We start from the raw sequence: 17,460 nt of genomic DNA, 5'->3' as shown, positions 1-17,460 counted from the left end.
GGCAGCAGGACCCACTGATTGGATCCCCCTGTGGCCAATGGGGGTACGTTGTTTTGTGGGACAGAGCCGACCTGCCACAGTAAAACTACGGCAGCTGGTCGGCAATCGGTTAAAGTAAACCTGTTGTGAGAAACACATACTACCGCTACAGCTGACCTCCTTTTTAAAAAGCTAGTTGCCTGGCCATTATGGTGACCTCTCAGATCCAGGTACTATGTGTCACAGAGTGGAAGGAACATACAGATCAGGAATGTCAGACTGAAGTCAAACTCCTCATCTGCATACTTGTTACATGTAAATGTCAAAGGGGCTGATTTACTAAAGAAATAAATTGTGTGAAGATTCATTTCAATGAATCATTAAAAAAAGCAAATCCCTGTGTTCTTATTTCATCTGCACATGAGTTGAAAATTAAAGTTAAAAAAGTGTATGAATATTCTTAGCTCAGCCTCAAAGCATTAAAGCCAGGGGGTCAGCAAGAAAGCCAGGGAATTGGCATTGTCAAAAGAAATGGTCTACAATAGCAGCTTCTACTTTTAAGTTTAATTGCGTGTCATTTTATAAACCATCCTAATAGTAAAAATGTATTGAGTCTCATTTTAAATTTTATTTGAATCCTTAAAATTAAAGTGTATATAAAGGCAAAACTATTTTTTTTTTACTTTGGTACAGAGGATGGAGGAATTAAAGCATATCTAAACCCAAAAACAAAAGTGTAATACAATGCAGCTTATCCTTCCTTACATGTGGTTTTCTTTTTTTCAAGCTTGTTTTCCTTGATTTGCACCCAGTGATTCTGCCAGTAACACACATCTTGTCCTATAGTGACAACACTCACTCACCTATCTGTAAAAAGACACCAGGAAGAGGACAGGACTAAAGAAAATCACAAATAAAGTTTACGTTTTATGTTTTTTTTTTTGCATTTGTCCCCACTGTTAAGCCTGGTACACACGCAACAAATTTCCGCCGACCGGTCGTCCGTCCTTTGTCCAGAGTGGTGTCTGTTGGTTGGAATGTGCCTAGACTGCACACGAATTTTCCCGCACGACAGAATTCTACTTCAGAAGTGATGTCATGTGTTGGATTGCTTTCTTTGTGTTCTTTTATCTCTGAGCATGCCTAGTCTTGCTCATAAGATTTTTTCCCTACCGAAATCTGTACTAATGAGACGAAAATCGGACGTGTTTTGATGGTCGAGAAAAATTATATAGCCTGCACACCAGGATTTTTTCGGCTAAAAAGTCGGAGTCGGAAGCATCATACTAACAAGCCGAAAATCGGCAGATCGGTCGTCGGACAAAATTTCCCGGCCGAATTTCTACTCGTGTGTACGAGGCTTAAGATTTGCGCCTGTTTTCCTGGTAATCATTTTCTTACAGACAGAACTTGATGGGAAATCTAACATTTAGAGCTGACACCAGAGAAAAATGTTAATGGTAAATGTTATGATGACAACTGTGTAAAATTTCCTTCAGTTTGGTTGGATATCCTTGCATGTCCTGTTGCGTTTTCAGTTCAAAAAGTGAAGGAAAACCCCCGAGTAGGACACAGAAAGCAAAATATAACCTTATAGAGGTTTTAACTCTTTTCTACTACATCCAAAACTAAAAAAAAGTTTCGGCTATACATACACTTTCGGGAATTTTTGTTAATTAGGCCTACATAAAGCTTTAAGTCTAAAGCTTGTGTGATTGCACTGTGTTTATGTCTGATTGTCTGCATGATTGTCTATGATAAATATACATTGTTTGCACCATAATTATATCACAATAAAAAATACAACCTGCTATAGGAGAAAATACTAAGGGTGTGTTCAATAAAGGAGTAATTTTTACACTGATCCACCGGTTCCAGTTAGTTTTGGAGGAAACTTTTTGGGAAGTACTATTGTTTGATTTATTGGACCAGTGTTTGAATACCACACAATCCTGTCTGCATGGGGCATGTATTTTCTCCCCCCCCCCCCCCAAAATATGTTCTTATATGTTTTTTATGACTCATCAAACTACCGCTAGGCAGCATGCATATGAGTTCCCATATGCTGATCAGGGGTTTGAAATCAACACGGTTTCACTGGACCAGACCAAAAATTACTTCTTTGGCAAATCACATCCTTAACCAGGTTTTTGCTGAACCTGGATATCCAAGTCCAGCAAAAAGAAGATTAAAGGGTGTCTTTTACAAAGAGCAACACTTATGTGGGAAGCCTCAGATGAAAGCTATTTTTTTCTCCTGTATTCTAGATTACTTCCAGGACTATATCTCCACTCACAGTGACATTAAATAGGTCCGGATTCATTCCATTGGAGCTAATGTATAAGAGAATGCTTTAATCAGGGGCTTTCCACATAGGTATCCTCATTTGTGACAGATTCCCTTTAATGGCTCAGGCATGTTAATTAAAAATATATTCCCACTCCAACCCAGAAAAAAAAGGTCTATGCACATTCGTAAAAACTTTTTGTCACTTTCTGTTTGACCATGCATTTTACAATAAAGCTATTTGAAGTCTCTTTTCATTCCAACAGTCTGGGTTCCTGTAAAATGCACTGTTTCCTGTACTTCTCATTTAGCCTCCAAACAGAGACCCTGATAAAGTTCTCATTTTTAGTCCATTAAATAAGACTCAGCTTAAACAGTCACTGCTGGGTACATCATCTGTTCTGGATTGGTGTGAGGAGGGTATGGTGACTGCATTGGTCGGTAGCCACCTTGAAGTCCGTCCATAAAAGGTGGAACAGGAGTCATGGGGACAGAGTCATGATGAGGTACAGCGTAGCCAACAAACTGGGGGTGAAGGTATTGTCCTTGGTGAGGGACGAGCTGTGTGGCTTGTTGACAGTTCAACACAGAGTAGTTGGTGGGCATATTTACATAGACATTATTCATGGCTCCTTCTGGCAAGCAGCAGTTGGTTTGTGATCTAGTGGGAGGTGCCCTGGCACCAGAGTTGGCACTGGAGCTAGAACTGGTGGCTGTACTGGACTGGCGAGAGGAAGAGCCACGTGAAGTGCTGGCACTTGAAATCATCGGGATTGTCTCCATGAGCCGATTCCCACCTGGCGCTCGGCTCTGCTGGGGCTCCTGCTTCGGCCGCAGACAGCGACAACAACACACGGCTACTAGAGACCCCAGGATGATGAAGGCAACAAAGACGGATCCAACAATTAGAAATGGCACGTAGATGGGCACTGCAAGAATGAAAAAAAACAGCGTTATTATTGGGAAATAATGCTGTTACTTTAAACATTTAGCAAACAGATTTTTGAGTTTACCAGTCAACCACTGAAATTCTATAGATTACTGCGTGTTGTCCTTTTAGGAATGCATAATGTCCAACTTGACATACTGTAAATACACACATATTGGTATCCACTTCCAAAATAAATAATGGATAGACCGATTGAGTGAATAACACTAATCTATAAGAAGTACTGTGTGCTAAATATATCACAATATAAGATTTCATATCAGAATTGGTACCAAATAATAAAGTACAACATCAGGTTAATAAAATAAAAAAAAATTATATATATATATATATATATATATATATATATATATATATATATATATAAAAAATATAATAAATAAATATAATAAAATATAATACTAATAAATTATATATATATATATATATATATATATATATATATATATATATATATAAAATTCAGTGGCTACACCACTCAACTTCATTCCAGTGCTGTCCCCTAAATACTGTACACAAGACTCTCTGATTCAGCATGACTGTCATCCAACCACAACCAACGCCCTGTGAGCCATGGGGCATGTCAACATGCTTGGGATCACAGGACTCCTTAACAGAATGGGGATTACATGTCATCATATGAGTACTACGCAATACAGGGCGGTCTGCCCACCATCATTGCTGGAGAGGAAAAAGGAAGGCCCTGTGATGTTAGAAAACTTGCCAGAAGACTATACTAAGTTCAGGAGGTCGGCAATGGCAGAATTTTTATTTCTCCTGGTACAGGTTGGGCTAATCCAACCTGTGATACTTGGAACATAATAGCACAATTACATTTCAGTAACATTTGTGCATTGCCGGTCTTTGGTGCCATTTATTTATAATGGCACCCCAACGCACTTGCAATACACACAGTAATGCGCAATGCACAGACAGCTATCCTCCATCCAACTGAAATACTGACACTTTCGTTTCAGAACTATATATGAGAGTGGCATTTTTTTTTTCTTCGCTGTAGACAAGCAGCCATAACCTCACTTGTGCTTAGCTAATTGAGAAAGCTCCAATTGCAAATCCCAAAATGAAAACAACATGCCCAAACGCAGGCCGTAATTATAAGAGGGGATTGTGCGCGCTGGACAGGTGGCATCCGCACTTGCTGAAGCAATTTTTTCATTAGTACACGGCAGTTCATGTGACACAGGAAAGGCAATGAATCAAATGACAGGAAAGGAATCTTAATGATAACAAGAATGTTTCCACTCCTATTTCAGCGTGTGAATGATAATTGTGAAGTCTGGGCAGCCCGTACTGATGTGTCCCCATTGTACAGAGCAGGACTGGCTGTTTTTGAAGCTTAACCCTGACTGACAGCAATGGGGTTTATCCAGGGAAATCAGGCCTGAACGCCATACTGAATATGGAACACGACACCCCATACTGATATTTAATATCACATCCAATATCTGGAATCCCACTAATGCTCAATTTGGCTAGCATGTATAATACAAGGATTACATACGCAGTATTCCATTTGTTTTGTTTCACTTAGTTTGATAAGAATTACACATGTACTACAATGTATGTCTGAATTAATATATTCTGTGTATAATGACAGCTGGCTTCATTTGAAAGTCCATAAAAGATCTGTCTGTGTTACTTGTGTTAACCAATGAGATATTCCATTTAATTTTCTCTCCTGTTCTACTAGAGGAAAAACATGGCTCTAACAGGTACATTAGCATATCTTTAAGATACTTTTATCACTTTTATTAAGTTTTATTGAGGGAAATTTAAAAAACTTGCAGCCTAAAAGCAGGGCAATTGTACAGCTACTGAAAATGGATCCTTTTGCGAAATACTTACCCAACTGAAGAGGAAAAAAAAAACAAAAAACAATAATTTATTTGTAGTATATATTATGTACAATTAAATTATATATGAACTATATACATAAAACTACAAAGAACATAAACTGCCTGTATCCATACCCCTTTTATGTCATAATTACAGATGAGCAAAACATTACAAAAAGTAATTATGTGTGCGGGTATGACACACAGCGGCTCCAACACTAAACTGTATATCTTCTGTTGGTAATCTAAGATACTGATTAACTTTATGTAAAAAACAACAGCCTACCATATATTTTAATATTTCCAACACTATTCTTAAGCCCCGTACACATGGGCCGAATGTCGGTCGGCATCGGCCGCTTCAAAAAAAACAAAAACGCTGACATTCAGCCTGTGTACTGCAGCTGGTCCAACAGATGAGTCACGACTGAAAAAAAGTCTACTGACCGGTTCCCTCTCCGGGCTCAATGGCTGAGAGCGCTGACCGGAGTGTTCTGGTGGGTGGATGTCCCCCCTATCAGAACACAATACAACAGCAAGAGAGATCATTACACTAATATCGGATTGTTAGTACAGCGGCTCGGACCTGAGCCATCAGTTTTTTTTTACTCAACCAATTGGGCTAAACGAAAAAAAACTATCAGTATGTACTAGGCTTTACTGTCCATAACATGAAATGTAATGTATTGTGTTCAATTATCCATGTACTGTCTGTATAATAGTTGTTTCATGGTCAATATATGTGGCAATCTGATAGAAAAAGCAAACTTGCAATTACATTTTTTGGCAAAAAAAATAAAAAATTGTCAAAAATAATAATCAGAGACATACAATGTTTTTTTGATTGGCCGCCAAGAAAACCGAAATGATTTTGATTGAAGCCAGAGGAAAAACCTGATTGTTGACTCAATCATCACTGCTCACTGAATCCTTCAAGTTACAAAGTGATCCAGCGTGCAATACACAAACACTTTCTCAGACCTGTCCTCACCAGGGCTGCCTCTAGGCAACTAGATAAATTCTCAAGAACCAAACTAGGGAGACATCAAGCTGTTCTAAAATGTGCCTATAAAGTACCAAATCCTGCCTCTATACACAACCACAGCAGCTCATACATGGTTAATTAACCCTCTCCTCTTCTGTATTAAAAAAAAGTGAGATTTTTCAACAAGGTAGAACAATTTATCAACCTCTAGCAAGTTAAGAAATGGTCCACCAATAATAAGCAGCAATCAGATCACTTGTGATCATCAGGTTATATAATGACCAACCTATAGGTGAAAGTTCTATGCATAGCCCAACAAAAACACTGCACCCTTGGGAGGAAATCCAGAAGGCATGAACTGTTAATAAGGCAGGCGATCAGGCTACAGACCCATCGGCAGAGCACATCTCCTGTCCTGGAAGGCCCGCTAGCAGTTTTCCCCAAAAACTTGGAATGGACACAGGTGTGCACATTTGTAATCTGTCTAGAACTCTAGATGGTCATCTTCAGGGCCGCTGATAGGGGGGGACCACCAGCCCTCTTGTAGGGGGCCCGAGCACACAGGGGGGCCCACACAGAGAGGGGGATTAGTGATGGACAAAAATACAGAAATCTTCCTCCAGCACCTGAATCTGATCTGTCCCTCTCCCTGCTATCAGCTTTTATCTGTTGAGAAAGAGACAGTTGTCCCTCACTAATCCCCCTCCCTTGTGTGACCCCCCTCCCAGCACTTATCTCTGCTCAGGAGTTTATTTGTGAATTGTAACTTTGTTTCTCTCTCTCTGTCTCTCTGATCACTGAGCTCCAACTGCCCAGCCTCTATATTTTTCTCATCTCATCTTCTTTTTAATTTAACAGTTTTTTTTTTTTTTAGATTTAGCAGGAATTATGCAAGTTATGTTATATTTGTGTCTGATAATAGTGATTTTGTTTTAATTTTAGCTAAATATATCTTTAATATTTTCTTGGGGGGGCCCTGCCAGGTATTTCTAACAGCAGCCCCTGGTCATCTTAAGAATCTGTGGATCTGTAAACAAAACTGCTGCATTTTCAGCAAGGCAGAGGTATGGAGGTGAGCAACAGTAATCTAGATTGTATTTCACAAAATGTAACAGCTACTTCTGCCACTGTCCTGCCCAAGTATCACCTGCAATCTAACCGTAAAAACATTCTATGGCAGAATCTTAGTAGCCATGGCCTGTACATGAACAGAAGTCAAAACCTATATCATCGGCACATCATGGATCTTAAAAATAGTGTGCAAAAATGTATTAAAGCAACCACATGACAGCATGTGAGAAGTCCTGCATGGCCCCAAAACATCACAATTAGTTGCTATTTTGTGAACACTTTAATCAATTTTTGGGTGCCATTTTGAAGATCCACAGTGTGCTGGTGATATAGGTTTTGCCTAGTGTTGATACCAGTTTCCAGCTGGAAGTTGCTACAGCACCCACTTGCTATAAGCCATCCCAGGAATGTGTGTTGTGGGAATATTCTATTGGGTTGTCCAGGAACATAAATTCCGATACAATCTAAATGATCTTGGCACAACTAAACAACAGGTTGACTATATAAAAGGTACATAGATTGCAATAGGCTTGTGATAACGGTTATCAAGTCCCTGAGCTGGAGAACTAATGACACATTTTATACTCACAAACATTTCAGCGTTTGATCAGTTCTAATGGAACAGTCGAATGTCCTTTTATACAGATAGTCATTATTGCTGCCGCTTGAAACCATGTAAAGTTCTTACACCCTTTCCCTCATTACAAATCTATTTCTGCTCTTTCATTAACAAATTTCCTGCATCAGAATAAACATCACAAAGTGGACCTAAACAGATATCAACCCCATTTTGCACAATCCCACTGTCCAATCACTAACTGATGTGTTATACAGTATGTGTTATTATCTGTTAGAAGCTGTTACAAAGTTTCTTGCCTGGAAATCCTTCCAGTAACAGCACTTCCTTCTTCGGCTGGCATTGGGCTGCTACCAGCTCTGTAGGAGACGTGTGAAGACCTGGCAGACAGTCCAACAGCTGACCCCAGAAGTGTGCATGGCAGGCTAACAATGCCAAGTTGCTGCCTTGCAATTAACAGCAGGGTTATAAGTCTTCCTTGGGTACTCCTGCAACCAAAGGAATTTGCTGTCACTGGTAGGATCTCCCGGCAATCAGAATGGATACTGTATTGATCTGTACATCAGTACACTGAATTCTGACTGAATCTGCTCTTAGGAATTAAAAACTCTGATTACATACACTAGTTTAACAGGTTGCCGACCGCCGCACGACTATATACTGCGGCGGTCAGCCCCGGCCAGGCAGAGTGACGTAGGGGTACTTCACTCGCCTGTCACTGACTTGCGAGCCAATTGCGGGCGGGCGCGCGCCCGCCCCGGCTCATTCACTGACAAGTCAGTGCGTGTGACCGGCGGACCCGATCGTCCGCCGGTCACTCACAATCGCTCCGGTGAAGGGAGAAAGGCGGACGGCTCATGTAAACAAGCCGTCTGTCATTCTTCCCTGTGTAAAAATGAAGATCAGACGGTTCTACTATGTAGGACCGTTGATCTTTGTTTTTACACCAATAGCCATGTCCCTTTACAGTTAGAAACACGCCCCTAGGACACACTTAACCCCTCCCTCTCCAATACAGTTAACCCCTTCCCTGCCAGTGTCATTTTTGCAGTAACAGTGCATATGTATAGCACTGATTACTGCAGTAATGTCACTGCTAACCCCAAAAGTGTCAAAATGTCAGTCAAGGGTCCGATCTGTCCGCCGCAATGTCGCAGTACCGCAAAAAAAAAATCACAGATCGCCGCCATTACGCGTTAAAAAAAAAAACCACCAAAAATGACAAAAATCTTTCCCTTTGTTAGTAAACGCGATAACTTTTGCGCAAACCAATCAAAATACGCTTTTTGCGATTTTTTTTACCAAACATAGGTAGCATAAAACAAATTGGCCGAAAATGTTAAAAAATTTAGATTTTTACATTTTTTTGGGGGGGAATTTCATATAAATAAATGTGAAAAATATTGTTATTTTTGCAAAATTGACGCTCTTTTTTTGTTTATAGCGCATGATCAAAAAATCGCACAGGTGATCAAATACCACCAAAAGAAAGCTCTGTTTGTGGGAAAAATTTGTTTAAGGAACAGCGTCGCACGACCGCGCAATTGTCCGTTAAAGTCACGCAGTAAAAAATCGCAAAAAACCTGGTCTTTTAGCAGCCAAATCCTCCGGGGCTTAAGTGGTTAAAAAAAGGCACTGTTTTCTTTTAAAGTGGCTTCTGCAAAAAGAATTGTCAGGCATTTCCATTCTTTGGTGGAAATCACCACCTCTAGTGCCTGCAAGATGCCCCTAGGAATGATTGTGTTCTCAACCATTCCCTTATTTAATCACCGAGCACAGTCATGTATCTTATACTATATACCTATACAGAGACATAAAGTGTGTCACCAGCCATTGCTACATACCCTACACAGTACAGTATAGCAAATACAAAACAATAGTGGATTTTCACTATTGGCTTGGGTCCTGTAGCCAGATCATTCTTTTTAGCAAAAATATTCCTAGGGGGTATTTTCCTGTAAATGCGTACTAGGTGTAGACATCCAAAAGTCCTGAGACTGCTACTGGGGGTAGACTCACAGCCGTCACTCAAGTGACAAGGTAAAATATTTTATTTAATTTTTTTTTATTTCAGGTACTTATATAGCCCTGTCAATTTACGCAGCGCTTTACATATACATTACACATTCACATCAGTCCCTGCCCTCAATCCCTCCTTGCTGCTCTCTGAGCAGATATATATATATATAACTTCTGTTTTATATGTATGGAGGAGTTTCTAGGGAAGAGGTCAAAGAGCTGGGCCAGCACAAAGAGTAATTAGACAATCCCAGGAGAGGAAAATGCTATCATTTGCAAAGGGGGGGGGGGGGGCTGTGCTAGGGATCCGACTCCTCTTGGAGTTGTCATATTTTCTAGTAAGTCAAAAGGCATATTGCAAGTTAATAAAAATAAACTGTGGAAAAGACAACACTGCAATTAGGCATCCAAAATGCTAGATTATGCATTGCTTTACCAGCCATTTTTTTTTTTTAATTTGGTGACAGGGTCTCTTTAACTGCTAATTTTGACACAACATCCTCTCTAACCACAGTTGTATTTAAATGAAAACTTAAAGTCACTGTAACATAATGGCCACTAGGCCTCACAAGCAACCCCCCCCCCCCCCCTTACTGTTCAGTAGTGAGTGAAATAATAATTTATAAACAATATTTCATCGTCAAGTTGACCTTCATATAAATAAAAAAAAAAAATGTCCAATTTCCCCATGTCAGAAGAACCCCTTCCTGCCCAGCCCTGGCATCCCTGTAAGAAGGTATTTACACTGGGGTGGGGGGGTTGGACTGCCCAATCACATGACCACTGTGATTGGCTGTCACAGTGCTGGAGGGAAAACGACTCGGATCACTGTGCTGCAGCAATTTCGAAGGTGGCAACACAGTTCTGAAGGAGAGACCTGGTTCTGTGTCATCAGGGGGTCAGCTGCAAGAACCAGGAAGGGACAGCCAGCTCCCGGTGATGTAGAGACAAAGATGGCAGCGCAAGATCAGACGTGTGGCAGCAGAGCAGGAAAATTTAGAAGAAAAATGCTAGATTTGCTGAGCATGTGAGTATGTTAACTGCGGCTAACCCAGCATATAAGATAAGAGGCAATAAAAAAAAAAATAATAATAAAATTTAAGGGTGCAGTTCCTCTTTACTCGCTTTTAGTCCAAAAGCGAGTAAAGAGGAACTGCACCCTTAATTTTTTTTTTTTTTTTTTTATCGCCTCTTATCTTATATGCTGGGTTAGCCGCAGTTTAGTAAATTACATCACTATAAATATAAACCAGACCTGTAACAAATCAAAAGAGAGGCTAAAGTCCAAAAAAAGAACACTGCTTATGATGCTCTGAGAGGTGAAACTAATCTTACATTTGGCTTTTATATTACTATTTAGGTGTGAGAAACATTCTTTATCCTTCCAAGTATTGGGTAAAGTTTACTATGAGCAGGTGTCCCTAAAATCGCTCATCAAGAGGTCACCGCAGAGAGCAGAAATGTTTAAACACTCGGCACAACAGCCGTAACCTCCGGAACATTTGTTAACACAATGGCAGTGAAGGTGGGTGGTGCTGGGGTCGAGGTTACACCCATTTTTAGGGCTTTTCCATATTAGATGCACAGTTATATATATTTTTTTATTTTCCAGCAGTCAAACTGAATGGGGCATGTACACATCTGCACACTCCACAAGTCAAAAGAAAAATTTAGCTGGAACAAAAATTCAGTGTGATAAATCTCTACAGCAGGTATGTCCAACCTGCGGCCCGGGGTCCCCATGCGGCCCGGAACCGCGGGCAATGCGGCCCACTGCCCTGCCCCCTGACAATTTTTTTTTTGCTGGGGAGGAAGGAAGTCGGGTCGGGGGCACGGCCACAGCAGCTTCCAACTAACGGTAGGCAGAGGCTGCCTCGAAGAGGAGGGGGGGGGGGGGGGGAGGCGAGAATGTGCAGTGTTTCTGACTCCTAACACCATGACCACTTCAAATCACTTCAGTGGTCATGGTGGTTCCTTTATTATCTCTCAAAAGAAGTAAACCTCTGTATACTGATTCCATTTCATCTGATCATCCTCTAGTTGTGCTAAATTAGTGCGGGGGGTGCGGCGGCGTGAGAAGGGTGCGGCGGCATTTTATTACTTATATACATTAACTATAGTATATATTTTATATGTGGCCCAAGAAAATTTCTCTACACTTAATGTGGCCCAGAGAAGCCAAAAGGTTGGACACCCATGCTCTACAGCCTTTGAGATATACAATGGGGGAAATTATTATTTGATCCCCTGCAGATTTTGTAAGTTTGCCCACTTACAAAGAAATTAAGGGTCCATAGTTTTTTTACCATAGGTGTATTTTAAATGATAGAGACAGAATATCAACCTAAAATCCAGAAAAACCACATAAAACAAATGCTATAAAAAAAAGTTGCAGTTCAGTGAGTAAAACAAGTATTTTATCCCCAAGCAAAACATGACTTAGTACTTGGAGAAACCCTTGTTGGCAAGCACAGAGGTAAGACATTTCTTGTAGATGGTGACCAGGTTTGCACACATCTCAGGGGGGATTTTGGCCCACTCTTCTTTACAGATCTTCTCTAAATCCTTAAGGTTTCTTGGCTGTCACTTGGCAACTCCAAGTTTCAGCTCCCTCCATACATTTTCTATAGAAGTAAGGCCTGGAGACTGACTATGACACTCCATGACCTTAATCCCTGCAATTCTCATTGTCCGCCTTTTACCATGTTCACCGCTGTGCAGTTTACCTAGTTTTACAACAATGAATTTGCCGTGGAAAACTAGGTTATTATAAAAGGTTTTACAGATAACTACCTATTAGTGTCTGTGTAAATTAGAAGAACATCCTGTTTGAAGCCAAGATTGTGAAGAGTCAGTAGGCGGCCGACTGCACATAAAAAGGCCACTCTCATTACTATGATAATCCCCTGTGCTTCTCCATGTCTGCAGCCCCCTTCATCACCTCAGAGGTTAGACCAAAGAAAGAAACACTCAAATTGCTGGCTGCCAGTCTGATAATTGGTGTGTGCCGCTGTGCTTTAAGGATAATGCTGTCAGGTTCCAGGCACTTCATCAAACATTCCTTAAATTCTCCAATTTGTAGTGTTGATTTTTCTAAAAAAAAAAAAAAAAAAAGCCCAGTACAGACAGGGCTGGTACACACATTGGGCCCCATTGGTGATTAACCTTTTCATTGTCTTTGCTGGAAAAGTACAGCCATACCTGCCTATCACTAATTCATATCACCCTGAGATCAGATAGAAGGACTTCTTTAGCACAAGGTATGTAGGCAAAGGACAAAGGACATGGTTTTCTTTACATTGGTGTCCACAAATTGGCAACACCACCATTTGGAGGTTTAGTGCACATTAACATTTCTGGTAGTTGCAGTGTATGCCATGGCAAAATAAAATAAAAAAAATACATCTCTGCAATACACGCACATTTCTCCATGTTTTTTTCCTTTAAAAACACAAAAAATACTTGTTGATCTATTAGAAATGAGTGCTCCCCTTTATGCTGACAACATAACGGTTTTGCTGACCTGAAATCCTAAGACGTGTTGTCATTCCTGCATGCTAAACTACAGAACTCCACCTATCCCCACCCCTCTCTGTCCCCCATTCATCTCTTTCCCAGCAAAACAATGCTGCTGCTTTGACTCCTTAGTACCGGCCCACACACAGACAATAGGAAAATGGCTCTTGGAAGATGTAGTTCTGGAGAACATGCTTATGTCAATAGGAATTGGCTTCCCCTGCAAGGCTTTTATATGCTTGGTGGTGATATCACAAATGATTGGACATGATTCTATCTCTTTGAAACACTTTACTTGAAGCCTCATCAACAATAATATGTAATACAAGTTCTATGGGATTCCTGGCTGTGAACTTTGATTGGTGGAGAGGATAGAGGTAGCATGGCAGAGTGGACTTTATTCCACCTGTAGACGGGGCCCGCTGTTTGCTACCCAAAGTGGAGAAATTGAACACGGAGGCCAAGAAGTGCAGCACAATGTATTAACACAATGTTCCAACAAAGTGGCAACAGGGGAGTAACACGGCCAATCCAGCACAGCAGTATTTTAAAGAAGGACTTGCAAAACACGGTCTCAGGATTACAGAAGACACTCTAAGAGGCTTACGATGCCCGGCAGCAACAATGAAGGAGGTGATTAACAGGTGGTGTGGTAGCAGAAGCAACTGAAAGGCAGACGGAGTTCCTGGCTGGTGTCTCAGACATGCGGTCCCTCCTTTGTCCCTCCTCCACCGGAACCTCTCTATATGCTAGTCACAATGTCCCTTCACCAGTGGGTTTCTGTTCCGGCCCTAGCCACTCCACAAATGCGCGCCAACTGCAGGGGGACAGTGCTATTTATTAGCACTGCCCTCGATAAAGATAGCCGCAGAGGTTATTCAGTACAGCAGCGTCCAATTGGACTGGGGCCCCCCAGATGCCTACGGAGGTCTCAGAGGAACAAAAGCTTCCCTCTTCTCTGCATGGCGGCTGCTGTAACAGCGCCACCTGTGCAGGGAGGCCGGACTACACACCAATGAAAGCACACACCCAGGATTATTAGAGAACATGCTGTGCAGTAAACATATAATAAGAATAATAATGAAAGTAACATATTAAGTTACTGCTATTAAAATAACTTTTATCACACAGTTCACAATCAGGTTACAACTGTAAAACGACAGCAGGAAACTGATTATTGACCTTCAGGAAACAATCAGTTCTCAGAGCTGATACAAGTTTCATGGAACCCCTGAGGCTTCAAACTTGCAATCCTGATGAGAGCCGTCCATGCAAAAGGGAACAAACAGCTATAGGATGATTGTTTTGAGATAACGTGTATTCCTTATTTTCTTTCTAAAGGTGGTCATACACATCGATTAGTGAGCAATCCAGTCAGCAACAGGGCTGAAAAAATAGATATTAAAAAATACTTCTTTATTGTAACATAGGGTAATCCCAAAAAACAGATCTGCTTACGCGTTTCAGCCTATTCAGCATTATTCATATAATCATATAATTAATAATATAATTAAGGCCGAATAGGCTGAAACACGCAAGTGGTCTGTTTTTTGGAAATCTTACTCTATGTTTCAGTAAAGAAGACTTTAATATCCATTTGGTCCAGCCATCTTGCTGATTGTTTGGACACTATTGCTACAAGTCAGGGGACAGGAGGCTAAGTAAATGATAAGAGACCAACTAGTAGAAAAGACAAATTCAGCCCATATTAGATAAAGATTGTTCTTGTAACATGATTCAACTCAAGCAAAGGCTATTATAATTTTAAAATGTTCTCCCTGTGTCTGCGTGGGTTTCCTTCAGGTATTCTGGTTTCATTCCACACTCCAAAGACATGTTGGTAGCCTAATTGGCTCCTGTCTAAACTGGCCCTAGTATGTGCATGTATGAATAGGAGTTAGGGACCTTAGATTGTAAGCTCCTTGAGGGAAGGGAATGATATTAATGTACAATATAAGCGTAAAGCACTGGGAAAATTGACACCACTACACACTATAATAACCTGAAAAAAATAAATAAATCCAAAAACACCCCCAGTCAGGGAACTACTAGCACCATATAGGCTGTGAATGGAAAATGAGCTATACATGAGCAGCTCAATGTACATTCTGCAAAGGGCTGGAAACAGGTAGGGAGGATAACTTTATTGCAGAAGAGACATAGCTGGGGTTCTCTCATCTAATCACCAAGCAGAGGCATTCACAAAAGTAAATGCACCCCAAGGCCCTGTTCACACTAGCACTTGAAACTGGTGTTTTAGGCGCATTTTTAACACTTCTCAAACTCCTAGAAAAGCAGCCTGCAATGGATAACATGAACAGTGGACAGAGCTGTTCAGATTTGAAAAACATGTAGCATTTGCGTCACTGTCATTGCTGCGCTGCAAAAACTAATTTACACGTTGAGTATGGGAGAAGTTAAAGCTCATCAGCTCCTTTTGTTCAAGCCTATAGTAACACACCGTAAATGTGCCTGTAGCGTTTACAACACATTTGACAAGTGTTAATCAAATATCAGCGAGGTGACAAAAAAAATCACTTTGGGGGAGTCTGAGGTGTTTTTTTTTTTAAATGCACATTAAACATGTCAAAAGTGCGCGTTACCATTACAGGCATGTTGGTTTGTGTTACTGTCAGCGTTCGTATTTTTAGTAAGTGTGAGCTTTGCCTAAATCTGCAATGAGTGGATGGTCTTATCCAGTGGTGGGATTCAAAAATTTTAGTAACCAGTTCCGACTTTCCCAGCAGAATGACTAGCGTGCCCCCTTTTAATGCAGAATGACCAGCGTGCCCCCTTTCAATGCACAGTGACCAGCATGCCCCCCTTTCAATGCACAGTGACCAGCGGGCCCCCCCTTTCAATGCACAGTGACCATAGCATTGCCCCCAATGATTGCAGAGTGCCACAGCATTGCCTTCAATCAATGCAGAGTGCCACAGCATTGCCCCCAATCATTGCAGAGTGCCACAGCATTGCCCCCAATGATTGCAGAGTGCCCACAGCATTGCCCCCAATGATTGCAGAGTGCCCACAGCATTGCCCCCAATGATTGCAGAGTGCCCACAGCATTGCCCCCAATGATCATTGCAGAGTGCCACAGCATTGCCCCAATGATCATTGCAGAGTGCCCACAGCATTGCCCCAATGATCATTGCAGAGTGCCCACAGCATTGCCCCCAATCAATGCAGAGTGCCCACAGCATGCCCCCAATGATTGTAGAGTGCCCACAGCATTGCCCCCAATAATTGCAGAGTGCCCACAGCATTGCCCCCAATAATTGCAGAGTGCCCGAAGCATTGCCCCCAATAATTGCAGAGTGCCCACAGCATGCCCCCGATGATTGCAGAGTGCCCACAGCATTGCCCCCAATAATTGTAGAGTGCCCACAGCATTGCCCCCAATAATTGCAGAGTGCCCACAGCATTGCCCCAAATAAATGCAGAGTGCCACAACAATGCCCCCAATAATTGCAGAGTGCCACAGCATTGTCCACAATGATTGCAGAGTGCCACAGCATTGCCCACAATGATTGCAGAGTGCCACAGCATTGCACCCAATAAATGCAGAGTGCCCACAGCATTGCCCCAATGATTGCAGAGTGCCACAGCATTGCCCCCAATGATTGCAGAATGCCCAGAGCATTGCCCCCAATGATTGCAGAGTGCCCAGAGCATTGCCCCCAATGATTGCAGAGTGCCCAGAGCATTGCCCCAATAATTGCAGAGTGCCACAGCATTGCCCCCAATAATTGCAGAGTGCCCACAGCATTGCCCCCAATAATTGCAGAGTGCCACAGCATTGCCCCCAATAATTGCAGAGCGCCACAGCATTGCCCCCAATAATTGCAGAGTGCCACAGAATTGCCCCCAATAATTGCAGAGTCCCACAGCATTGCCCCCAATAAATGAAGAGCGCCACAGCATTGCCCCCAATGATTGCAGAGTGCAACAGCATTGCCCCCAATAATTGCAGAGTGCCACAGCATTGCCCCCAATAAATGCAGAGCGCCACAGCATTGCCCCCAATGATTGCAGAGCACCACAGCATTGCCCCCAAAAATTGCAGAGTGCCCATAGCATTGCCCCCAATGATTGCAGAGTGCCACAGCATGCCCCCCAATGATTGCAGAGTGCCCAGAGAATTGCCCCCAATGATTGCAGAGTGCCCACAGCATTGCCCCCAATAATTGCAGAGTGCCCACAGCATTGCCCCCAATAATTG

General features: G+C 41.8%; 1 protein-coding gene across 1 annotated transcript in view; it reads right to left on the bottom strand.

The window, feature by feature from the left end:
• Positions 1-1,979: 1,979 nt before the first annotated feature.
• SHISA2 (shisa family member 2) overlaps positions 1,980-17,460 on the bottom strand; it is a 45,145-nt gene continuing 29,664 nt past the window's right edge. Inside the window, exon 2 of the mRNA XM_082248553.1 lies at positions 1,980-3,194. Coding sequence (XP_082104679.1) covers positions 2,635-3,194 — 560 coding nt within the window. The 3' untranslated portion in view covers positions 1,980-2,634. The remainder of the gene's footprint in view (positions 3,195-17,460) is intronic.

Source organism: Pelophylax lessonae (genome assembly GCF_965119305.1).
Source record: "Pelophylax lessonae genome assembly, chromosome: 2".
Classification (NCBI taxonomy): domain Eukaryota; kingdom Metazoa; phylum Chordata; class Amphibia; order Anura; family Ranidae; genus Pelophylax; species Pelophylax lessonae.
The sequence above is the reverse complement of the archived record's forward strand: the minus strand, read 5'-3'. Positions and strand labels throughout refer to the sequence as shown.